This window comes from Leguminivora glycinivorella, chromosome 3 (genome assembly GCF_023078275.1).
Source record: "Leguminivora glycinivorella isolate SPB_JAAS2020 chromosome 3, LegGlyc_1.1, whole genome shotgun sequence".
In the NCBI taxonomy this organism is placed as follows: domain Eukaryota; kingdom Metazoa; phylum Arthropoda; class Insecta; order Lepidoptera; family Tortricidae; genus Leguminivora; species Leguminivora glycinivorella.
The window spans coordinates 2,344,121-2,370,939 of NC_062973.1; the positions used below are offsets into that span (position 1 = coordinate 2,344,121).

Below are 26,819 nucleotides of genomic sequence, written 5' to 3' on the forward strand. Positions count from 1 at the left end.
ACTGCTACTTGTCAATAGATGTCGCGACGAACAAAAAGTCTAGTGCTCAACAATTTTTAGCTAATATTACAATAGAGCCTGTGTGGTGACGGGTTAAGAATTTCACCACCCTCTTTCTTCCCGTGGGTGTCGTAGAAGGCGACTGTGGGATTGGGTTAAATTGCGGCGTAGGCGAGAGGCTGGCAACCTGTCACTGCAATGTCACAGTTTCGTGTTCTTTCAACCCCTTATTTAACAAGAGTAGCACTGAAGCTTTAGTAGTTTCATGTGCTCTGCCTACCCCTTTATGGGATACAGGCGTGATTGTATGTATGTATTACAATAGTATTAATCAGTATTCTGTTTTCAATTCCTTCTGCTTGTAATATAAGTTGTAAACTGTTTTAATATTACATTTTTGACAGACGCGACACTGTAATGTGATCTAGTATCGAGTAGTGGTACTGATGATTTACGCTATTTGACGCGTGATTAACGCTAGATGTCACTACAAATATCTTGCATTTACTGATGTATGGAGTTACAACTCTTCCTTATCCTCTATGGTATCATGTAGTTCATCAAGGAATTATCTCCGCCATGTGTACTCATTTTTAGGGTTCCGTAGTCAACTAGGAACCCTTATAGTTTCACCATGTCTGTCTGTCCGTCCGTCCGTCCGTCCGTCCGCGGATAATCTCAGTAACCGTAAGGACTAGAAAGCTGGAATTTGGTACCAATATGTATATCAATCACGCCAACAAAGTGGAAAAATAAAAAATGGAAAAAAATGTTTTATTAGGGTACCCCCCTACATGTAAAGTGGGGGCTGATATTTTTTTTCATTCCAACCCCAACGTGTAATATATTGTTGGATAGGTATTTAAAAATGAATAAGGGTTTTTTGATAGTATTATGTGCAATACAGTTTAAATAAATAAATAACAGTTACGATATAACAATCAGGGACCGGCCCGCTATCCCTTATACGGGGTTTTGTATGGGTATTTCGTTAGGCTTAACTTACCCTACCCTTTTGACGCGATACCCTTTCATTTTGCTTTTAAAGCCCTAACGAAAGCGCTTACCTAAAATAGCCCAATACCCTTTCAAAACCCTTATCATCGGCTCAGCCTAACGCCATAAGGGTGAGCCTTATATTGGGTTTTATTTGCTTTCCCTTATAGATCATATCGTGCGAGTTTAAATCCTGTACCTCGCTCATAAAGCACACATTACTCCGAACGAAATAACATACGATCGTTACCTATGGCGTCACTGTGTGTGATATTTGCGCGTTTCTGTTTAATGGAAACGGCTGTAGATAAAATAAGGTTCAATTTTCAATACCAAATACTTATAGTTATGATAGGCTCCTGCTTTGCTCGGGTGTAACACAGGCAAACGGTGCTTTTTAGGGTTCCGTAGTCAACTAGGAACCCTTATAGTTTCGCCATGTCTGTCTGTCCGTCCGTCCGTCAGCGGATAATCTCAGTAACCGTTAGCACTAGAAAGCTGAAATTTGGTCCCAATATCTATATCAAATCAATTACGCCAACAAAGTTCAAAAATAAAAAATGGCAAAAATGTTTTATTAGGGTACCCCCCCCATGTAAAGTGGGGGCTGATTTTTTTTTCATTCCAACCACAACGTGTGATATATTGTTGGATAGGTATTTAAAAATGAATAAGGGTTTACTAAGATTGTTTTTTGATAATATTGATATTTTCGGAAATAATCGCTCCTAAAGGAAAAAAAGTGCGTCCCCCCCTCTAACTTTTGAACCATAAGTTTAAAAAATATGAAAAAAATCACAAAACTAGAACTTTATAACGACTTTCTAGGAAAATTGTTTTGAACTTGATAGGTTCTGACCGTAGCCCGACACGCTCTTGGCCGGTTTTTTTTATCGGACTTGTCTTGATGAGTACCTGAAGTCTAGCTGATGCTGAACCCTGGCTGCACCTAGGAGAACTCGGGTTTAGTGTAACACAGGCAAACGCTGTTTTCGTCATCGGACTTGTCTTGATGAGTACTCGAGTGAGCAGTACCCGAAGTGCAGTTGATGCTGAACCCTGGCTGCACCTAGGGGAACTCGGGTTTAGTGTTACACAGGCAAACGCTGTTTTCGTCATCGGACTTGTCTTGATGAGTACTCGAGTGAGCAGTACCCAAAGCCCAGCTGATGCTGAACCCAGGCTGCACCTAGGGGAACTCTGGTTTAGTGTAACCCAGGCAAACGCTGTTTTCGTCATCGGACTTGTCTTGATGAGTACTCGAGCGAGCAGTACCCAAAGTCCAGCTGATGCTGAACTCTGGCTGCACCTATGGGAACTCGGGTTTAGTGTAACACAGGCAAACGCTGTTTTCGTCATCGGACTTGTCTTGATGAGTACTCGAGTAAGCAGTACCCGAAGTCCAGCTGATGCTGAACCCTGGCTGCATCTAGGAGAACTCGGGTTTAGTGTAACACAGGCAAACGCTGTTTTCGTCATCGGACTTGTCTTGATGAGTACTCGAGTGAGCAGTACCCAAAGTCCAGCTGATGCAGAACCCTGGCTGCACCTAGGGAACTCGGGTTTAGTGTAACACAGGCAAAAGCTGTTTTCGTCATCGGACTTGTCTTGATGAGTACTCGAGTGAGCAGTACCCGGTGCAGTGATGCTGAACCCTGGCTGCACCTAGGGGAACTCGGGTTTAGTGTTACACAGGCAAACGCTGTTTTCGTCATCGGACTTGTCTTGATGAGTACTCGAGTGAGCAGTACCCGAAATCCAGCTGATGCTAAACCCTGGCTGCAGCTAGGGGAACTCGGGTTTAGTGTAACCCAGGCAAACGCTGTTTTCGTCATCGGACTTGTCTTGATGAGTACTCGAGCGAGCAGTACCCAAAGTCCAGCTGATGCTGAACTCTGGCTGCACCTATGGGAACTCGGGTTTAGTGTAACACAGGCAAACGCTGTTTTCGTCATCGGACTTGTCTTGATGAGTACTCGAGTGAGCAGTACCCGAAGTCCAGCTGATGCTGAACCCTGGCTGCACCTAGGGGAACTCGGGTTTAGTGTTACACAGGCAAACGCTGTTTTCGTCATCGGACTTGTCTTGATGAGTACTCGAGTGAGCAGTACCCGAAATCCAGCTGATGCTAAACCCTGGCTGCAGCTAGGGGAACTCGGGTTTAGTGTAACCCAGGCAAACGCTGTTTTCGTCATCGGACTTGTCTTGATGAGTACTCGAGCGAGCAGTACCCAAAGTCCAGCTGATGCTGAACTCTGGCTGCACCTATGGGAACTCGGGTTTAGTGTAACACAGGCAAACGCTGTTTTCGTCATCGGACTTGTCTTGATGAGTACTCGAGTGAGCAGTACCCGAAGTCCAGCTGATGCTGAACCCTGGCTGCATCTAGGAGAACTCGGGTTTAGTGTAACACAGGCAAACGCTGTTTTCGTCATCGGACTTGTCTTGATGAGTACTCGAGTGAGCAGTACCCGAAGTCCAGCTGATGCTGAACCCTGGCTGCACCTAGGGGAACTCGGGTTTAGTGTTACACAGGCAAACGCTGTTTTCGTCATCGGACTTGTCTTGATGAGTACTCGAGTGAGCAGTACCCGAAATCCAGCTGATGCTAAACCCTGGCTGCAGCTAGGGAACTCGGGTTTAGTGTAACACAGGCAAACGCTGTTTTCGTCATCGGACTTGTCTTGATGAGTACTCGAGCAAGCAGTACCCAAAGTCCAGCTGATGCTGAACTCTGGCTGCACCTAGTTGAACTCGGGTTTAGTGTAACACAACACAGGAAAACGCTGTTTTAGTCATCGGACTTGTCTTGATGAGTACTCGAGCAAGCAGTACCCAAAGTCCAGCTGATGCTGAACTCTGGCTGCACCTAAGGGAACTCGGGTTTAGTGTAACACAGGCAAACGCTGTTTTCGTTATCGGACTTGTCTTGATGAGTACTCAAGTGAGCAGTACCCGAAGTCCAGCTGATGCTGAACCCTGGCTGCATCTAGAGGAACTCGGGTTTAGTGTAACACAGGCAAACGCTGTTTTCGTCATCGGACTTGTCTTGATGAGTACTCGAGTGAGCAGTACCCAAAGTCCAGCTGATGCTGAACTCTGGCTGCACCTAGTTGAACTCGGGTTTAGTGTAACACAACACAGGCAAACGCTGTTTTCGTCATCGGACTTGTCTTGAGTACTCGAGTGAGCAGTACCCAGTACCCAAAGTCCAGCCGATGCTGAACTCTGTTTGCACCTAGGGGAACTCGGGCTTAGTGTAACACAGGCAAACGCTGTTTTCGTCATCGGACTTGTCTTAATGAGTATTTGGGTGAGCTGTACCCAAGATAGAGCTGATGCTGAAACCTAGCTGTACCTAGGGGAACTCGGGTTTGGTGTAACATAGGCAAACGCTGTTTGCGTCATCGGACATGTCTTGACGAGGACTTGGGTGCGCAGTAGCGCAAGACAGCGCTGTAGCTGAGCCCTGGCGGTATCTAGGGCAACTCTGGTTTCGGTACATTATAATATAGAAATATTTCATGCAATCTCAAGTTAGGCATAAAAACATAATATTAATTGAACAAAAATCTTACCAGAAGTGAATATTAACATCAAGTAGTTAGAACACATTTATTAATTTGCCATACATGAAACACTTTATTTGTGTCTAAAAAAATACGTATGTATATCCATTTGAATATCAAAATTAAGTACAGTCGATTTCACTAATAGTAACACAGGGAATAAAGAGAATACTGGAGTTCCAAGCGTCCATAGACTACGGTAACTACTTACTATCAGACGCGCTGTATGCTTGATTTCCACCAGAAAAGTATTTCTGTTTCAAACGATCTTCATAGAATTCACAACAATCAACAGAAATAGTTTGACAGATTCTATGGTACTACTCAACTCAACCAAGTACCAGGCATAAAGACGAGTCTCAGATATTTCACGATGACGAAAACAGCGTTTGCCTTTGTTACACCAAACCCGCGTTCCCTTAGGAATAGCCAGGGTTCAGCATCAGCTCTACCTTGGTTACTGCTCACACAAGTACTCATCAAGACAAGTCCGATGACGAAAACAGCGCTTGCCTATGTTACTCCAAACCCGCGTTCCCCTGGGAAAAGCCAGGGTTCAGCATCAGCTCTCTACTTTGGTTACTGCTCACTCAAGTACTCATCAAGACAAGTCCGATGACGAAAACAGCGCTTGCCTATGTTACTCCAAACCCGCGTTCCCCTGGGAAAAGCCAGGGTTCAGCATCAGCTCTACCTTGGTTACTGCTCACTCAAGTACTCATCAAGACAAGTCCGATGACGAAAACAGCGTTTGCCTATGTTGCACGAAACCCGAGTTCCCTTAGGAATAGCCAGGGTTCAGCATCAGCTCTACCTTGTTTACTGCTCACTCAAGTACTCATCAATACAAATACGATGACGAAAACAGCGTTTGCCTATGTTGCACGAAACCCGAGTTCCCCTAGGAATAGCCAGGGTTCAGCATCAGCTCTGCCCTGGTTACTCCTCACTCAAGTACTCACCAAAACAAGTCCGATGACGAAAACAGCGCTTGCCTATGTTACTCCAAACCCGCGTTCCCCTAGGAATAGCCAGGGTTCAGGATCAGCTCTACCTTGGTTACTGCTCACACAAGTACTCATCAAGACAAGTCCGATGACGAAAACAGCGCTTGCCTATGTTACTCCAAACAGTCCAAACCCGCGTTCCCCTGGGAAAAGCCAGGGTTCAGCATTAGCTCTACCTTGGTTACTGCTCACTCAAGTACTCATCAATACAAGTCCGATGACGAAAACAGCGTTTGCCTATGTTGCACGAAACCCGAGTTCCCTTAGGAATAGCCAGGGTTCAGCATCAGCTCTACCTTGGTTACTGCTCACACAAGTACTCATCAAGACAAGTCCGATGACGAAAACAGCGCTTGCCTATGTTACTCCAAACCCGCGTTCCCCTGGGAAAAGCCAGGGTTCAGCATCAGCTCTACCTTGGTTACTGCTCACTCAAGTACTCATCAATACAAGTCCGATGACGAAAACAGCGTTTGCCTATGTTGCACGAAACCCGAGTTCCCCTAGAAATAGCCAGGGTTCAGCATCAGCTCTACCTTGGTTACTGCTCACTCAAGTACTCATCAAAACAAGTCCGATGACGAAAACAGCGCTTGCCTATGTTAAACCAAACCCGCGTTCCCCTGGGAAAAGCCAGGGTTCAGCATCAGCTCTATCTTAGGAACTGCTCACCCAATTAACTCATCAAGGCGAGTTGGATGACGAAAACGGCTTATTTTTATGTTGGCAATTAACGTTTTCAATGTGTAATGATAATGGTTAATTGTATTGATTTTCGGCCAACACTGTATGCATGTAAATATACATGTATATTTACATGCATACATACATATTTATATATTTATATTCATACATACATACCTACATACATTCATACATACCTACATACATTCATACGTACGAACATACATACTGATCTATGGGCGACGATGATCATTTACCATCAGGCGATCCATCAGTCCCTTGTCTCCCAGTTCATTAAAAATAATTTCTTCTATCCAACGAAAACATGTTTCGTTGCAAAATTAAAAATGGGGCGCATAGTGCGGAGTGGCAACAGCGCAATTTCCTTCCGCCTCTTACACTAGCTTAGATTCATAATCCTGTCTCTTTCACGCAAGGCTCGACTACGCTTCAACAAAAGGGAAAGCCTTATAAATAGCGCTTAAAATAAGGGTAACCCTTATTAAAGGCTTGCAAGCCGTATCGGATAGCGGTAAGCCAATGCACAGGGCTAGCTTTATTGTTTTGCTAAGTTTTTTGTAAGGGCTAGTCAAATGAATGGGCTTGCAGTTCGAAAGGGAGAGTCTCTCGATTGGGTCGTCCTTACGTTAGGGATTCCCAATGAAAGGCTTGTAGCGCGGAAGGGGTTGTCCGGTCCCTGATAGTATTAGAGGTATTTTGCAATTATAAAGAGGGATTTAAACAATTTCGATATCAGTTTATTCTGTTAATCACAAGAATACCTAGTGTTTTTACTACAAAAAGATACTTAGTCCAATATCTGAGACTCTATTGCTTTTGACTGTTTTGTCAGGCACATTTGTGTCTAAAAATATTTATTTACACAAAGATAGTTACAAATAAGGTACAGCGGGGCAAATCTCGACTGGGGGGCAAATGTAACTGATCCATTTTTTCTATTATTACACTATGATGTTGAGTTCTACATGTATCTACTGAACACGCCTACCATACATAGCCGGTGGACACTCTATTTAATAATGCAAACTTTGTAGAACATGGAAAGAATGGACTAGTTACATTTGCCCCCCAGTCGGGTTTTGCCCCGCTGTGCCTTATTACAAATAACAAAACATGAACATGAAGTGGAGGAAGGATTGGGTAGGGCTGCGCCATCATTTAGGCATTTGTGTCTAGTTCTCCCCTATGCATTAACAGATTTGTCCCCCAGCACATCTTTATCTATTTCACCCTCCAATGCACTACACCCTTAGTGTCCATTACCAAGCTGACGTTCCCAATCGTATTAACGAGGGTATGTACTAGTAATGCCCTTCCCAGGCTTCCCACGTTAGAGTACAAGACGGCTTATAGTCGAGCTTTTAGTTTGCTTATTTTGTGTCAAAAACAATAAAACTGAAATGTGGCATGGGAAAATTATATCTTCAAATATTTTTAACTAAACGGCCATTTATGCAGTCTACATATTGATCGTAGGGGTCTGTTTATATCCCATTTCAAAGAATCTCTCTATTCTGAACACAAAAGATTCCGAGCTGCCCAATGCACAGTGGATTGACAAATTTTATTTTTTGAGGGTATGTTAGGTCTCGACAAAAAATGTTGTTTACCAGAAGGTATTTTTAAGAGTGGCTGGAGAATCTGTTCAGGATTCTCAAGATCTTTACTACATTTTTAAAGACCTTTGTTACGACAATAAAAATAAATAAGTAGGCAAGTACTTAGTCAAAAATTTGGAAATGTCCAATTGTCCATCATCTGCCTTGAAATACATATAGCGTCGTCGATACACAGCGAATCGATTGGAATGGCACCTCAGGAACGCAGAGCACAGCGGACGGTGCTAATGTAAAGTTATGGGTTCTCTATCAATCTTTATGGTCAGACGTATTTCTAATTCTGGCTGATTGTCATAAATATCGAGTTAGTTTTCATTATGACTAATGGTCTATAATTTGAACATTAAATAACCAGCGTGCATATCCGAATGCACAAACCTTCACGAAACGAAACACTCGTAGCTATCTATCTCTATCGCTCTTGCGTATTGGTGCGATAGAGCCAGACGACCGTTTCGCGTCGTAGAAATGCCATTCAGCTACAGGGCCTGGTCTTTGAACATTAAATAACTTTGAGTGCAACATTCAATCTTTTCGTGATTGAAAAAGTCTGCGGCTAGTAAATAAATAAATATTGGGGGACACCTTACACAGATCAACTTGGTCAAAAACTAAGCAAAGCTTGTACTATGTGTGCTAGACGACGATAAATATACTTAAATAGATAAATACATACTTATTATACATAGAAAACATCCATGAGTCAGGAACATATATACTCATCACGCAAATAAATGCCCTTACCGGGATTCTAACCCAGGTGTCAAGGTGGCTTAGCAGGCAGAACATGCAGGTTTTGCCTATCAAAATCTATGTAGTCTTATCTTGGTCCCTATAAAAACCTCACTATGACATTAAAAGTTGCATAAAGAGGTTCAGGGAATATACATTGAGTTTTATTAGATATTCATGATAATGTTACATTAAGAAATTGAATATAAAAGACGCGCAATGTGCAAATCCATGAAACTAGCAAGTAACGTCTGCACCAAACAATCTAAATCAAAAAAAATTGAATATTATATCTACTCTTTTTGGTCAGTAAGAACGGAACGGATTTGGAGGGTAAATTCAGAATATCCAGGGTAAATTGCCAGTGTCAGGAAATCCCCGACAAAGTGGACCAATTTTTATCAAAAATGGCTGTAAACACTCCTGACTAATTCAGCTTTCAAACAAAAAAAAACTAGATCTAAATCGGTTCATCCTTTTGGGAGCTACAAATGTACACGTCAAACTTACGAGTATAACACCCCGTCGTGTTTGCGTCCGGGGTACACTGAGAGAAAATACAACCAGTTTTCATGTTCGTTCAACAAGTTTTTTGGTTAAAATAGCGCCTACGTGCTCTTTGGTTCAAACAACAAGCTACTTGTCATTTGAATCGGCAATATATTTGAATCAACAAGTCGATTTTATAAAAACAACCTGACACATATGGTTTTAAACATACGTTTGGCTGATTCAAACGGATAAACCGCAACAAGTCGAACTTGTTAAATTCACAATGCAAATTTCTCTCAGTGTAAAAAGTGAAATATATTATTATCTTTGACCGTACCGTTGATCAATCGTTGAAGTAAACCAACAAGTTTTCAGATAAAGTTGTTATGTAAGCGACATATTTTGCCTAGCTGCGTTTATTATAAATCGAAGCAAAGCTAACGCAAGAAGACTGGTCGCTAATTTATAGTCACTTTCCATTATTTATTACTTTTACATTTTGTACTACTTACATACAGACAGTCACGTATGTATCCCATCAGGGCTAGGCAGAGCACATGAAACTATTCAAGTTTCAGTGCCATTCCTGGTAATTAAGGGGTTGAAAGAAAAGAAAAATGTGACATTGCAGTGACAGGTTGCCAGCCTGTCGCCTACGCCACAATTTACCCCTATTTTTTATAAATCCGCTTGAATGTAATTTAAAAGCAGATGATTCTGGTTTCTAAACCCGGTAAGGGCATTAAATGTGTGTGTTATTATCATTATCTCAATGTTCCACAAATGTACAATTGTACATAAATGTAGAACTCAAACTCAACTCAAAAAAATATGTTTATTCATGCAGGCCTATTTAATTACAAGCTTTTACGAGTATGAACAGTTCATTACATATAGGTATAATAATCTTAATCTCTTTGACCTTTGAAAATCCTACAGAAGTAAGAATTAGTTATGTGACAAAATGTAAAACATTATTTCATTGTTTTATGTCTTAAAACAAGTATCAGATACACATAATAAAAGTGCTAATTACACACAATAATATAACAGTAGAAGACAACATGTAACAAAAATAAATATAGGGGTAAATGTGTACCAACTTATTTATTTTTATAAAAATAAAGTAACTGAGAATAAAGTTATTTTGACAGTTACTGAATTATTTCCTATTTTTTTACTATTTTCATATCCTTGAAGCATGTTTAAACCATAAATAACCCCAGTGAAAGGAGCCGACACTAAGACCACGAATTCAGATTACAAAATCATGATTTTGTTTTGATATCACTTTTAAAAAATGTTTCTTACATTTACATTTTGATACATTTTTTTTATTATTATTAGGAGCCTGTTGTGTCCCACTGCTGGGCAAAGGCCTCCCCCCTCTTTTTCCAATCTTCCCGATCTCGGGCAGTTTCGGGCCAGTTATTAAGGAAGCAATCCAAGTCGTCCCGCCATCGCCGGCGGGGTCTGCCGGATCCTCGCGTTAGGCCGGGTTGCCACTCTGTGGCAATCTTAGCCCTGAGTTAGCCCACAGCTCACTCGGCATGCGGCAGACGTGTCCAGCCCAGTCCCACTTTAGCTTGGCCGCTTTCCGAGCCACATCGACAATTTTTGTCTTCTTTATTTCAGTTTATAATTTTTGTCTTGGAGCGCAGCGTAGTGTTCCGGATACGATCCATTAATTTTACGCCTAATATGCTGCGCTCCATAGCTCGCTGGCAAACCCCGAGTTTGGACCTCTGAGACGCTGTCAAAGACCAAGCTTGTGCACCGTAGGTGAAAATTGGAAGTATGCACATGTCCATGAGTCTCCGCTTGAGTGACAATGGGAGATCACTTTTCATACATTCATAAACTTCCTCCTGAATTTCCAAACAGGGTAGGCAGAGCACATGAAACTGCTTAAGTTTTAGTGCCACTCCGGGTAAATCTGGCAATTAAATGGCTAAGTAAAAACGAAATTGTGATATTGCAGTTACATGTTGATTTTGTATCAAAAATAGGCAAGAAGGTAATTAAGTATAATATTATAGGTTTTTTTAAAGTAGTGACGAAATACTTAGATTCATAGAAAAAATCGGAAACATCCATGAAAGAACATCCATCACATCACACAAATAAGTAGGTACCCCTAGGGCTACCTGCACCAACTAAAATGGAGGGTTAACCCGAGGGTTAACCCACTATTTTATATGGAATTTGACAGATGACAGCCCGCTAACCCTGAGTTAAGTGGTTGAAGTGGGCCTTACAGATTCTAAACTAGGTTCGTCGGCTTAGCAGGATCACTATCAACTATATCAGATCGTTCAACTATCAAATCAAAGTCATGTTGCTTAAATTGAAATACACCTTACGGAAAGAAGTTCAAACTAGTTTAAGCTACCGGTTTCCAAGGTATTTATTGTGGCTGGTCATCGGATTCAACTATTTCGTTACGTTCCATGTCGTGTACATCGTTGCCAATTAACTATGCCCTAGTTTTATTTAAACAAGAAAAAAAACATGCTTTGTTTATTTTGCTTATCGCATCACAAATTCTGGCTTACTTTAATAAAGAGTAAACTATCGTACAGTATGGCCACTCCCGCTCCCCGCTCAAAGTGTCGCCCACCCCCTCTCGGTTACCTCACAGTTACCGCCTGTCAAAAACGCTAACAGTCGACCTGTCATATCTCACTCATACAAGCTTGGTACGCGTTCACCTACACGAGCTTGGATTGTGTGCTAGGAACGCGCCTCTTTCATATATTTGATCGCGTCCGAGGTGTGTTTTAACAATCCATTGAACATAATATATATGTCGCTGGGAAATGGCCAAAACAGAGATTTGATCAAATCTCTAAGGGATTTGATGAAATCACGCAGGATGTCAAAATGGCGAATCCATTTCATCATTTCTCTAGAAAATTTCAGTCATTTGACTAAATCCCTGACTCTGTTTAGTGAGATCACAAAATCGGCCAATAGACACGCCACGTTATGTCATTTCACTAGATTTGTTTAGGGATTTAATAAAATCTCTGAACCACGACAGCGAGTTGACGAAACGAACTCAAAAAGTCAACAAGTTTAACATTTCCCTAAACAAATTTAGGGAAATGATAAAGTCTCAACTGGTGATTTGATCAAATGTCTGAACTGGTTTCGTGAAATGACAAAGCCAAGAATCTAATATATCCAATTAGATTTATTAGACTCTTGCCTTTGTCACTTCATTTGATTGAATCCTTAACTAGATTAGTGAAATGGTAAAATTGAATCCGTTTTTAAGAGTTTTTGGTTTTCTATAAAGAAGAAAAAAAATATAATAAATAAGTGAAATAAGTGAAGAAACAAAGCCAAAAATGTTTAATTTTAAATTATTTTCATATTTATTAAAACAGTTTGTCTTTTCACTGAACTTGTTTAGCGAAATGATAAAATTAGTTGACTTTATTTTAAGCTCGTTTTGTCAACTTACTGACGTGGTTCAGGGATTTTATTAAATCCCTAAACGAATCTAGTGAAATAACAAAACGTGACGTGTCTATTGGTCGATTTTGTGATTTCACTAAATAGAGTAAGGGATTCAGTCAAATGACTGAAATTTGATGTGTGTGATTTGATGAAATCTCTGTTTTGGCCATTTCCCTGCGACATATACATTCATAAAATCACGCCTGTCCATTTAATTTAATTTCATTAGAGGCTGGCGTACACTAGGCTCGCTGAATTGAATCTGGCGATGGATGATGACTGAATTGGATGGCGTCGTCGTCAATTTAGACACAGTTTCATAGTAAATGTATTGGTGAAGAATGTGTTGTTAACACGCTTTTATTAGGTCGAACTGTACATATAGGTAACTAACTGTGTAATAGAATCTAAAGCAACTAATTTATCCATCGAAGTATGTAACAAGTCAAATTATTTTATTAAACATTTTTTTTTCTACAGAAATTTCGACGGGTACCTCGGCGGTCGAGGTGGTGTAACGGTTTAGCACGTCAGCCGCGATAGCTGGAGACCCGGGTTCGATTCCCGGCTTCGCCACCAGTGGGCTTGATCGATTTTTCTTTAGTGCATGGTTTCAGTTTATAATGTAACCATCTTCCAAACCAAGGATCGTAGCGTAATGAAAATTGACAACTGTATGTACTATCAGCTGCAAAGGTGCATGGTCAATTTATCAACGAATTCATTCATAATTTCTCCATGCACTTTTACAGCTAATAGTACAATGTACAGTCAACCAATTAGAACCCTAGGCCACTCTACAACCTTGTCAAAATGACAATCAGTAAGAGATTTCTTACAATCTGCTTTATAACGTCACTTTGACATAGTTCTACAGTGGCCTAGGGTTCCAATTGGTTGACTGTACCTACATAGTTCTGATGACAATACAATAATTGTGTACTGTCAAACTGATCTGATGATGGAGCCGGAAGATATGAACTGAAACATCATGCCTGCTACGCCGCGGTTCCGGATTCGAATCGGGCGGTAAGGGCATTTATTTGTGTGACACAGACGTGTGGCACAGATATTTGTTCCTGAGTCATGGATGTTTTCTATGTATATAAGTATTTGTATATTATGTATATCGTTGTCTGAGTACCTGCAACGCAAGCCATCTTGAGCTTACCGTGGGGCTCAGTCAACCTGTGTAAGTATGTCCTATAATATTTATTTATTTATTTATCATGGAACATGAAGAACCTGTTTTTCGGTTTCTTAGAAAAGTTGACTGGTAGAAAATGCCGCAAGGCATTAAGTAAGCCTCTTGCACATATTAAGTTCATTAAGTTGTTCTTTTGTGCAATAAAGTTTAAATAAATAAATAAAAGTCTTGTGAACTTTGACCGCGATTAGGTTTGAAGGTAAAGTGTGTTTTTAACCTCCGACGCAAAAAACGACGGGGTGTTATAAGTTAGCCGTGTCTGTCTGTCTGTTTGTGTGTATGTCTGTCTGTGGCATCGTAACTCACAAACGAATGAACCGATTTAGATTAAGTTTTCTTTTGTCTGAAAGCTGAGTTAGTCGGGAGTGTTCTTAGCCATGTTTCATGAAAATCGGTTCGCTATCTCGCGGTCGGGGTTTTTTTCTAAATTTTAATTTTGTGGTTTTATTTCAAGTTGATAATTTCAACCTGCATTCTATTCACTACAAATAAAATATCTACTTAAGACGCAGTCTCACGAAGTTCAACATTAATTGAGAGGAATCACTATTGAAAATTACTTACAATTAAATAGCGAACATAACCTAAGCGCACGGTAGTGCGCAGGCCAAGTTCCAGCAACAGGCCGCGCGCATGCCGTGCACTATTTACACGAACCGTTTCAACCCAATTTTGACCCCGCTGTAGCTCAGTGCCTATTGCAAGTATAGAAGTAAAATTATACCTACGTAAATTATATACTAGTTCTAAAGCCGCAAGCAGACCTACTGGAAGGGGTATTTTCTTTGTAACTAGGTTATTACTGTAGGAAGGTAAGTATTTTTATATGTATATAGGTATAGTTTGTTATGTAGTTTTATTTATTTTTAGATTTTACTTTAGTTTTAGTGGTATGTTTAATCTACAATTAAGTATTTTATTTAATAAATATTCAAGGTTCTAAAGTAGTTTGTTTGTGTTGCTTTCTTGTTTTGTATTGTTGTATTTTATCAAGGTGTGCAATAAACAGTATTGGTATTGTATTGTATTGTTTGCAAAATTTCATATTTCAAACCTTTTTAGGGGAACAATTAGCAGAACCGCCGCTTACAGAACAGAATGGAAATCCATGAAAGAGGCATATGTTCAGCAGTGGACGCAAATATGCTGAGAAGAAGAAGAAGAAGAAGAATTAGCCGATAGGAACTTGGCCCCCTTTTTTTAACAGTTATATTTTTGGTGGGATTATAATTACAGGAAAGTATTAACTCATGAGTACATTAAGTATCTGGGTATTGTGCAGGATGCTTCCTTCGTGCAAATATATATTTAAAATAATTTTAGAATCCTTCATTATTCTCTTATATTGCGATCATAGAATACTTCTACTAGATGCCTTATTTTGATGCGTCGTTGCTAAAATTTTGTATTCAACACAGAATACAGATTGTTGGTATTTTAGGAACATGCTCCCCGGCAAAACCACATCGTCATTCTTAAACATAAACATATCAGAAAATATCTTTCTAGGGTCATTTGGAAAAATTCTATATGCCTAGTTTTTGTGTAAACCTAATTTCAAAGTGGTTGTGCTACAGAGCTTTCTCCCAGCAGAAGCACAAAAAGATATTCTTCTAACTACACATGCTATTTCGACGTATACTACATCAAATAATTCTATATTTATCTAGTTTACTAAATCACTCTGTTTATCCATATTAATATTATAAATGGGAAAGTATAGTAGCATATTTATTATTATAAATTACCAGAGGCCGAAGTAGATCAAAGTTGAGATGGCGGAAAGACCAGGGGGGTTACCATGACGTACTAAAGACGTTCAGTTTAGGTTGAGAGAAAGGGACACAGCTATAGCAGTTACATAGCTCCGTCCCTCTCTCTCAACCTAAACTGAACGGCTTTAGCACTTCATGGTAACCCCCCTGGACTCATTTTGTGGCGGCTGGCGAGAGCATGCACAGAGCCGTGACGAGTGGCGGAAAACAGGGGAGGCCTTTGCCCAGCAGTGGGACACATTATAGGCTATTTAAAAAAATGGGAAAGTGTGTGTGTCTGTTTGTTTGTCCGTCTTTCACGGCAAAAGGGAGCGACGAATTGACGTGCTTTTTTAAGTGGAGATAGTTGAAAGGATGGAGAGTGGCATAGGCTACTTTTTGTCTCTTTCTAACGCAAGCGAAGCCGGAAGGAAAAAACTAGTTCTGAATACACGAATTTACGACATATGAAATGTAAAAAATTTGAAATGACAAAGGTTATGATTTCTACACTAGCCCCCCGAACTTTACTATCCGTAGCGTTAATATAAAATGTGGATATTGTCGGCAAAAACCGAGCATATGGCACTGGTCCTACCGCGAGCTAGTAAGCTACGAGCTATCGGCTATAAAAACGAACGAAAGATAAGCACTCCCGTGCAAATAAAATAGACACGGCGATATTGATAGCTCACCGCTGGGCGAGTAACTATAAACATCGCCGTGTCTCTTTTATTTACACGGGAGTGATTATCTTTTGTTCGTTTTTATAGCCGATAGCCCATAGTTTACTAGCTCGCGGTGGAACCAGTGCCTAAAAGATTGATATAAGTTATAACAACCTGCAAGTGCATATTCGTGTTTTCATGGAAATTCTCGAAGTGTCATGCTGTTTCAGTCACTCTGTATAAGAAGTACTAACGTTGACCGAACCAGCACGACAAATACAAACGTTTCCGAGAAAATCCGATGGACAACTATTATGCACTACATCTCTAATTATCCGTCAAGTGTGAATTAGTAGGAATTAGGGATGTACCGACTAGTCGCCGACTAGTCGGGAAAGCCGACTATCCGGCCACATTTGTAGTCGGCGATTAGTCGGCGACTAGTCGGCGAAAAAGGCCGATTAGTCGGCACATTATAAGTGATAGAAAAACAGTACAAACATAAATTAACAGCTGATATTGTTGTATTATGAACCTATTTGTTATGTTGTTAGTCAAAAGAACAACAGCAGTAATCACAGAAAGAAATGTCCGACCAAGGACTATCGGTTTCATAGGCAGGATTCCTACCCACTTAAGCCAAACCGTTTGTTAAAAATGGAAATTGTATATCAATATTCTCATTGACCTTTGAACCTTTAAAAAATAATGAAAAGCGCCAACAAACGACCAATGTAATTCAAAAATTTTGATAAATTACTCGAAAATTATGTTCTGGCCGACTAGTCGGTAGTCGGCCTAGTCGGCCAAATCAATAGTCGGTACATCCCTAGTAGGAATACGTAATATTGTGCAAAAAATATCACACCTATTACGTTTGATCAAGTTTAAGCATTTAGACCAAATATAGAGGCAATTGCGGCTGCTCTGAGATTTATGTTTGTTACAGTTCTTACTTACTTGGCTGGTGCGATAACCCAAAATGAGTTTTGGCCTCCAACACAAGAGCACGCCAATTTGCTCGGTTACAGTTCTTAACTAAACGACAAACATATCGACGGCGAAGTAACAAGAACTCCTAAGTACAGTCGACTACAGAGATATGTATCCACTTTTTCACCTTATTGCATTGTAATAAGGTGAAAAAGTTATACATATCTTTGTAATCGACCTGTACTTAGGAGTTCTTGTTACTTCGCCGTCGATATAAGGTACAGAGGGATAATTTCGACTAGAGGACAATTGCAACAGATCCATTTTTTCCATGTTTTATAATGTTTGCATTAGTAAATAGATTTTCCACTACATATGGCACGCCTGTTCAGTGTATACATGTGTAACTCAACATAATAGGTATACCTAAATGGAGAAAAATGGATCAGTAGCAATTTTCCCCCAGTCGAAACTGCCCCACTGTATCTTAATATTTACATTCCCTGTGCGGTGAGGGGTTAAGAATTTCACCACCCTCTTTCCTATCGTGTGTGTCATAAAAGTTGGTGGTGACTGTCGGATTGATTCGATTGTGGTGTGGCTGATGAAATTGCCCCGCTGTATCTTAATATTTACATTCCCTGTGCGGCGAGGGGTTAAGAATTTCACCACCCTCTTTCCTATCGTGTGTCTCGTAAAAATTGGTTGTAGCTGTCGGATTGATTCGATTGTGGTGTGGCTGATGGATTAGAAACCTGCTCAAATATCACAAGTTTGTTTTCTTCCAACCCCTTAATTATTAAAAGTGACACTGAACTCGAGCAACCGTTCAAGTGCTCTGCCTACACTTCTTGGGAATATAGACGTGAACTTAATTATATCTATGGTAGGTTGTAAGACTTGTAAGGTACAGATCTAGTACAAAACATTAAAACCAGGCAGGCAAGCATGGTCGCGCGATAAATGATAAAACATCAGCCCGTCCCTATCGCACTTTTTGTAAGTTCGATAGCGATGGCCTGATGTTTTATCATATATCGCGCGACCATGCTTGCCTGCCAGAGCTCGTAAAATATAAAATTAGTTTATCTTTACTAGGCCGATTCAGTAGGTAATATCAAACCAATAATCGTATTGATTATCTAACTAATAACCAAACTAGTTATTTATAGCGGTAAATTGAAGTAATAGCAATATTTCACAATTAATAGGTAAGCAAATATGCCTATTACATACATTCAAGATTATGATTCTAAATTCGTAATAACTCTTCTGTGTTAGAAATTGAAATAGGTGTCATATACCAAATAAATAGTGACCACGTTTTGCGGCCAAGTCCGGAATCAAACCTACGTCTTCAGGCTACGCGGCTAAACTTGACCACTAGATGACTCGGCGCGATATATTTAACCCCCGACGCAAAAACGACGTTGTTTGTCTGTGTGTCTGTCTGTGGCATCGTAGCTCCCGATCGGATGAACCGATTTAGATTTAGTTTTTTTTCTTTATATTTAAGGAAAAAATGGAAAAATTTACGCTTCCGGCGGGACTTGAACCCGCATCATTTGCAATCCGTGCAAGGCTCTTAACCAATTGAGCTACGGAAGCCGCGCCGGACATCGCAAATCCTTCCATGCCTTTCCTTATGTACACACGTCTTGGGGTGACGTCTAGCGCCATCTACCGACAGACTATTACATCTTGTAACGGCACTGGAGTCTCAAGTTATATTGAGAATTCACCAGTAACAATGTGCTAACCCATACTAAATTTATTTTTAACAAGCAGAAACGTCTGCTAACGATTCTAAACATTTTTATATTAAAGGAAAAAATGGAAAAATTTAAATTTCCGTAGCTCAATTGGTTAAGAGCCTTGCACGGATTGCAAATGATGCGGGTTCAAGTCCCGCCGGAAGCGTAAATTTTTCCATTTTTTCCTTTAATATAAAAATGTTTAGAATCGTTAGCAGACGTTTCTGCTTGTTAAAAATAAATTTAGTTTTTTTTTGTTTGAAAGCGGATTAGCTCAGGAGTTCTTAGACACTTTTCATGAAAATCGGGTCACTATGTCGGTTTTTTTTTTTAATTTTAATTTTGTGGTTAGGTTAGTTTACCATACAATAGTTCTAACTATAGTCACCACACTTAATTTAAACGGCTTTCTCGGTATTGAAGATATACCTTTAAAAGTCTAATTTACACCATTTAATTTAATGTACCTACTACAGATCTTTTCCCGAATACTGACGCGAATGGAATACAAGCAACATTCATCATATGATATAGAATAGAAGAATAGAATGGAATGTGCTTCAATTATATCAGGTTAATCTGTCACACGCATGATTTTCATTCACTAATTCGTTCAATTCGTGCCAGGGGATCGATTTTTGAATTTCGAATGCACGAATTCGCCGTTCGAAAGTCTGTGGAAATGCTATTTTTGAAAAAGGACGGCTAGTAATTTTAAAACTAGTCGTAATGACCACTCGTTTTCGATTCTGTTAGTAGAATTTAAATCGCTAGTAGTGGAGATATTATTGAACGAATTTCACGAAATCGAATGGCCGAGATTCAAAAATCGTCCCCCAGCTCTTGTAATTAACCTGTAGATGCATTTTCTTTGAAAATGCGTGATCTGACAAGGTGTGATGTCGTAAATAATGGATTTACTCTAAGAGACACAGTTACCTCAGATGACCTTGATACAGCTCGTGGCATCCGAGCGAAGTTCTTGATGCACTTTGACTCATGTCAAGGTTGTGTCCGGAGATTGAACTTTTGCTCGGGGTGATGAAAAAATATGTCCTTTTGCGCACAGGTGATGTTGTAAATAAGTTCATATGTTACGTAAATTGTAACATTGGAACGTAAAGATGATATTTTTAAGCTTTTATTTTAACTTGCAATGTTTGTATGTATGGGTGAAATCTTGCGACTCAATATTGAATCAGATATCTTTAACCTATTGCGCTGAAATTTTGCACACATATGTAAATCACGTGACAATGCAATGGTATCATGGAGCTGATCTGATAATGGCCCGGAAAGGTGGCTATAGGAACTCTGTAATGAAACGTCGTATCCCCATCGAGTACCTAAGGGGTTTCAGGAACGTCTCGGAGAGCAGTAGATGACTGTTGAAAGAAAAGTACAGTCGGCGATAAAAGCTTGTGCCAAAAATGAAATTTTTGAGGAAAAACTTATTACAGCTACTTTTAACAGTATACTAAAAAAATGGGTTGGAAATCCGCTAAAGCTAACCTATGGTTGACTGGTAGAGAATGCCTTTTGACATTAAGTCCGCCATTTGTAAATTTTTGTGTATTTTTGTGCAATAAAGTTTAAATAAATAAATAAAATAAGTAAAAGTTTTCAATGATTCGCGGTTATTTTCATTAAGACTTATATTGACCTACCTAATTATGGAGATGTCCGCTAATATTACAACAGTGTTTTAGTGTTTTATTTTTAATGATATACTTAGGCAGCAAACAAGTAGACGAGCAACCTGATGGGAAGCAGTCATCGCCGCTCATGGACATAAGCAACATCAGGGGAGCCACTTATGCGTTGCTAACCTTTGAAAACCCTAAATACCTGCTTCTTGAAGAACCCCATGTCATAGCCCAAGGGAAACACCTCAGAAGGTAGCTCATTCCGTGTGTTGAAGTGTTGATATACCTACATTACATTACACAGGTGATAAATTACGACTGGTACTATATACTCGAAACGCCTCTTTAAATCAAGAGTAAATAGGTATCTCATAGGTAAGCGTGCTCCACCGTAGACCGCATCATTACTTACCATCAGGTGTGATCGTGGTCAAACGTCTACCTATCCATACTAAAAAAAAAAAAACGCTGGTGGCCTAGCGGTAAGAGCGTGCGAATTTCAATCCGGAGGTCGCTGGTTCAAACCCCGGCTCGTACCAATGAGTTTTTCGGAACTTATGTGCGAAAATGTCATTTGATATTTGCCAGTCCCTTTTCTATGAAGGAAAACATCGCGAGGAAACCCGACTAATTCCAATAACGCCTTGTTATTTGGGTTGGATGGTCAGATGGGAATGGCTTTCGCAAAACGAGCGCCTACGCCAAATCTTGGGATTAGTTGTCAAAGCTGACTCCAGGCCAACATGAGCCGTGGCAAATGCCGAGGATATCACAAGGAGTATGTTGAAGTGTTGATATACATTATACAGGTGACAAATGACTGGCTGGTACTGTAACCTATACTCAAGTAAACATGCGCAAGAGTCATCAATAGGTTTGCACAGACATGTCGAAACGTGTGTACTCGATCGTGAACGCGGTGGGTCGGTGGGTATGAATGGGTTTTCATATTTACATAAGTGATTTACATACTATTATGTACTTATTGGGAAGTAATTAAGTGTAAATCTTATATGGTGCTTTTTGATGTTTAAAACAAAGGTTAATAGGTAGTTTATTTTGAGAGCTTTGAATGATTCAGAGTTATTTTCACTGGGCCGATATCCATATTAATATTATAAATAGGAAAGTGTGTTTGTCTATTTGTTTGTCCGTCTTTCACGGCAAGACGGAGCGACGAATTGACGTGATTTTTTAAGTGGAGATAGTTGAAGGGATGTAAAGTGACATAGGCTACTTTTTGTCTGTTTCTAACCCCCCACTTCCCTAAAAGGGGGGGGGGGTGGACGTTTATATGGAGCATTCCGCTGTTTTCGAATTTAACGCGAGCGAAGCCGCGGGAAAAAGCTAGTAATAAATAATTATACTGTGATTATGATTAGGTATCTTTTTTATGCCTACGCTACGCTAAGTTTCATGCCTGATGGTCACGGGTAAGACCTGAGTAACCAGAAAAATATCTCAGTAAACATTAAGTCTAACTTTGTTTTAAAAACGTTGTTGTGTTTTAAAGTGTTGCAAAGTTTATTTCTTCTTATTCAGTCTTTATTAATATAAGAGTTTTTAATGATTCATGGTTAGTTTAGGGCATTTATTTGTGTGATGACCTGATGACCTTCAAATCAAGAGTGAACAGGCATCTTCTGGGCGAGCTCACTCCATCGTAGGCCACGTCTTTGCCTTTGGCTAGTCTGTGGTCAAGAATAATCCCATTTACCTATAATTAAAAAGATATTTGTTCCTGAGTCATGGCTGTTTTCTATGTATATATGTATGTATTTATTTATTGAAGTATGTATATCGTCGCATAGCACCCATAGTACAAGCTTTGCTTAGTTGGGGGCTAACATGATCTGTGTCAGGTGTTCCCAATATTTATTTATTATTTATCAATTATAAAAATCGGAATGTAGAACCTGATTAATTGATTACCATTTACGCGCATCACAGAAAACTGAAATATCGGGATATCGACAAAAACCTATAATGATCACGCTCTCCGTAAGATTTGGTCATTATTAATGAAAAAATTCTACATTGAAACTTTTATTATAATTATATGTGTATGTATAATAATATTTTCAGCTTCCAATTTAAATAAACGAAGATCTTGAATCTGTATTACATTTAAATTAATTGGTTAAAACCAACATATTTTCAATTGTATTTAACTATTTAAAATGTTACTGCTAAGTAAAGTTCTACTCGTAGGTCCTCATCAAACTAAAGCGAAATCGATCAAGATTATTCATGTTTCAATTTTCAAATTTCCGCATTTTAGCTGAAACTAATTTTACCTAATTTTCGAAAACTAAATTATGTATAACAAAAGCCTCAGATCAAGCCTAATTAAACCAAACTCCTATCGGTCCGCAGCGAAAGTGTAACATGGTCCTACTGCCTTCGTTTTTTACGCGCCCGCGCAGCGCAGTATATATAGCGAAGCTACGGCCAACCACGCATCACTCGCATTCAGGACTCCACTTCAGTGCAACCTACGTGCAGCATCATGAAGCTCATGGTGTGTTTCAACTGTTTTGTCTTCAACCGTTCCATTTTCAACTGTTTCGTTTTCAACTGTTTTTCGAAATTTGAAATGGTGATAGTGACAGTGACTGAGTGAAGTGCGGAGCTTAAGGGCCCATATCTAAGACGGTTCGAGAACTCGCATACGAGTTTTATTACATTGCGGTATTTGATGGCAGTGCCAAATTGTATGTAACCTCAACAGCCCGCAATGTAAATAAAATCGCATGCGAGTTCGCACGCCGTCTAAATCAGGCCTAAGGGCTATCATGAATTTTTGAATTAACTTATTACTTAAATATTTAACTATAACGTAAACATTACCTAGGGAAAACATCATTGTATGGAGAAATTGAAACTATACTAGTACCAAAAATTAAATTTTTCGTGACTTTTTTCACTATCGAGTAACTTGTTCTAAAACTTCAAATTCTCATTGTATAGGCTAGTTCCTTGACTTTCTTGATCAAATTCCTTGTTCTAGTCTGTTCGTTTGAATTATGCAACGCGGAAAGGCTTTGTCGTTGTAACTGGATAGATTAATGAGAGTCTGGTATTAATTACGCTTTCAGTTCACTACATATCGGTTTACTTTTGATTGCGATGACAATCACTTTTAGATTCTGGTGAATCTAGTGCATTATTTATGCACTAGATTGCAAATTTTTGAAGATCACAAGAGTATTAAAAATGAGTTGCTGTATAGTAAATGGAGTAAAGGAAGCACTCATTTTTATGCATCCTTATAATGTATCTTTTGTGTCGAGCAAAACAATCTTTGTTTCACTTACCCCTCCTGACCTCAAAATTTTTGATTGTTCTTTTAAAAATCCTTATTAACATAAGTGATTGTTACAGCTCGTGGCCGCCAGTCTGGTGGCTCTTCTGGCCTTCGCGCACGCGGAAGAGGCAAAGAAAGCAGAAAAAGAAGTGGCAGTGACCGACAACAAGGAGGCGGCGACCGACGACAAGAAACACGAGAAGCGAGGGCTCTTCGACATAGGGCTCGGCTACGGGCACGGCGGCCTCGAGAGCGGCTGGGACAGCGGCTACGGGGGACTCTCGCATGGACACGAGGAAGTACACAAGACGATCACCGTCGTCAAGAACGTACCGGTCCCATACCCCGTCGAGAAACACATCCCCTACCCAGTAGAAAAGAAAGTCCATGTCCCAGTCAAAGTACATGTCCCCGAACCTTACCCGGTCGTAAAACACGTCCCTTACCCAGTCAAGGAAATAGTCAAAGTACCCGTCCATGTCCCAGCGCCCTACCCCGTTGAGAAGAAGGTACCCTACCCCGTACATGTGCCCGTCGACAGGCCCGTCCCCGTCAAGGTGTACGTACCCCAACCCTACCCCGTAGAGAAGCACATCCATGTCCCCGTCAAGGTCCCCGTGCCAGCTCCCTACCCAGTTGAAAAGAAGGTCCCGTACCCAGTTAAGGTGCCCGTCCATGTGCCCGCCCCCTACCCAGTTGAAAAGGTCGTGCACGTCCCATACAAGGTGCACGTCGACAGGCCCTACCCCGTACATGTGCCCAAGCCCGTCCCCTACCCAGTCGAGAAGCCCGTCCCCTACCCCGTGGAGAAGCCCGTGCCCTACCCCGTGAAGGTCCCCGTCGACAGGCCCTACCCCGTCCATGTTGAGAAGCCCGTGCCTTACCCGGTCAAGGTGCCCGTGCCCGCGCCCTACCCCGTCGAGAAGCATATCCCGTACCCGGTGGAGAAGCACGTGCCCTTCCCCGTGAAGGTGCCCGTCGACAGGCCGTACCCCGTGCACATCGAGAAGCACGTCCCCGTGCACATTGAGAAACCGGTGCCTTACCCCGTAAAGGTCCCCGTCCCAGTTGTCGTTCATGGTCATGGTCACGAGTATGGACATCATGAGAGCTATTAGAGGCTGCAGGAAGCAGTAACTGAATGTGATATGTAAATTTTAAGCTTAGCACGGTAATACGACGCGCGGGGGCCGAGCGGCGCGCCCTCAGAAGCATAGTAGCTTCCGCTAGATACTTGGAGGTACCGCCGCTCGACCCGCGCACGAAACGCACTGAAAAATACTCTTTTTAGTCTATTTTTTGTTGTGATTTTTTGTTTAAGCTTAGCCTGATCGGTGTTATGTTTTTTTAGTCCTGAGTTGATGTACCTGTTATTTCATAGAATTTCCTTCTTCCTTTGTGAAAAGTATTTTTTTACGAACTGAGTAATAAAGTTTGGCTTTGCCAAAAAATAATTGTATGCGCTGGTTTTATTCCCATACATTGTTTTGAGCGTTAAGCTACGCATTAGGGGTAATAAAAAACTGATTATTAGCATTGTTGAGATTTACGAAATGGCATAATATGACCCAGATCTGTATCGCCGGACGGCGCGTGGCGTAACAGCGTCCCGACATTAAACGTACTACGAGATCTTTGTTTTGCGTAATATTTACTATCTACATACATACAATTATAGTTATAGTTTAAACGCAAGATTTCAATAGCACATTAAAACTGTAATAACACGTCATAATGCATAAAATTGTAAGTTAGCAATGTCATTTAGTAAATGGCGGTTACAAAATGGTGGATGGTGATTTAGACTCGTTTGCGACAGAGCGGCGCGGCATCGGAGGATGTGTGTTGCGAAAATGCTAAATTACAAATAACTCATGTTTTGTTTAAAGTCGCCACGAAATACAAAACCCCTGGTCGACTCATGTCAGTACTTGAGCTAGAATATGGTGAAGTTTTCTATAGATTATTGAGTAAAAAAGCTCACTCGATGACATTGGCTCGACTTTAAATACAAAGATGCAAAAACGTTCTATTTTCACGACCATTTTCTTTAATTTGATAACTTTTAGTAACAAAATGATTGCTCATAATTATATTTTAAGAATGCAATATACTTGTATGATACCTTCAAGTTTATTACTCATTTGGAAATATTTTGTGAGCTTTTGTTTAGTGCATAATTATTTTGAATACAGTATATCTCAACGTACAAAAGGCTGTCCCCACGCTCATAAAACTATATTGTATTTATGTATATCCAAAGCGATTGTGATCTGTTTTATGTATACCATTAAAATCGATGTAGTAATGCATTGCGTATTATCTCAAATAGGGTGTAAAAGATTTATGTACTTCGGTATCGTAGCAGTCGCCATCAAATATATGTGAGCGGCTAAAGCTCTCAAAAATATCGAAACACGCCTCTAATACCAAAGCGTTCCAATATTTGTGAGCACTTTGCCCGTTTCTATATGTCAGATCGTGACTGCACTAGTTTGTGCGTATAATTACAAATGCGTGCGCAATGTAATAATACGGCGGGAAAATAGCCTAAGTGCGGTAATATTAACAAAGGTAATAAGGTATTTAAAAATAATTACCGGATTGAAGATTAAATGTTATTTATTTTGGCAAAATAATAGCAGTAACATACTATGTTTGAAATTTATGGTTTTGTTCTAGAAGTTCTCAAATTAACATGAAATAGTTAATAAAAAATATTACACATATGTATTTACTAATTTTGGTGACCGTTTTTATTAATGCATGTACACCAAGGAGTAATATAATTGAGTAGGTATCCATACTGATATTATAAATCGGCGTCTTTCACGGCAAAACGGAGCGACGAAATGACGTGATTTTTAAGTGGAGATAGTTGAAGGGATGGAGAGTGACATAGGCTACTTTTTGTCTCTTTCTAACATGAGCGAAGCCAAGGGCAAACGCTGGTTTATTATATTTA

At 40.1% G+C, this 26,819-nt stretch overlaps 2 protein-coding genes across 2 annotated transcripts in view; one reads left to right on the top strand and one right to left on the bottom strand.

Moving 5' to 3' along the window:
• LOC125242606 (angiotensin-converting enzyme-like) overlaps positions 1 to 26,819 on the bottom strand; it is a 274,968-nt gene that overhangs the window by 139,717 nt on the left and 108,432 nt on the right. The window lies entirely within an intron of this gene.
• On the top strand, positions 23,002 to 25,313 carry LOC125242611 (skin secretory protein xP2-like). Its single transcript, XM_048151410.1, has 2 exons — positions 23,002 to 23,068; positions 23,932 to 25,313. Exons 1-2 carry the CDS (start codon positions 23,057 to 23,059, stop codon positions 24,970 to 24,972), a joined length of 1,053 nt encoding a protein of 350 aa, XP_048007367.1. The 5' UTR covers positions 23,002 to 23,056; the 3' UTR covers positions 24,973 to 25,313.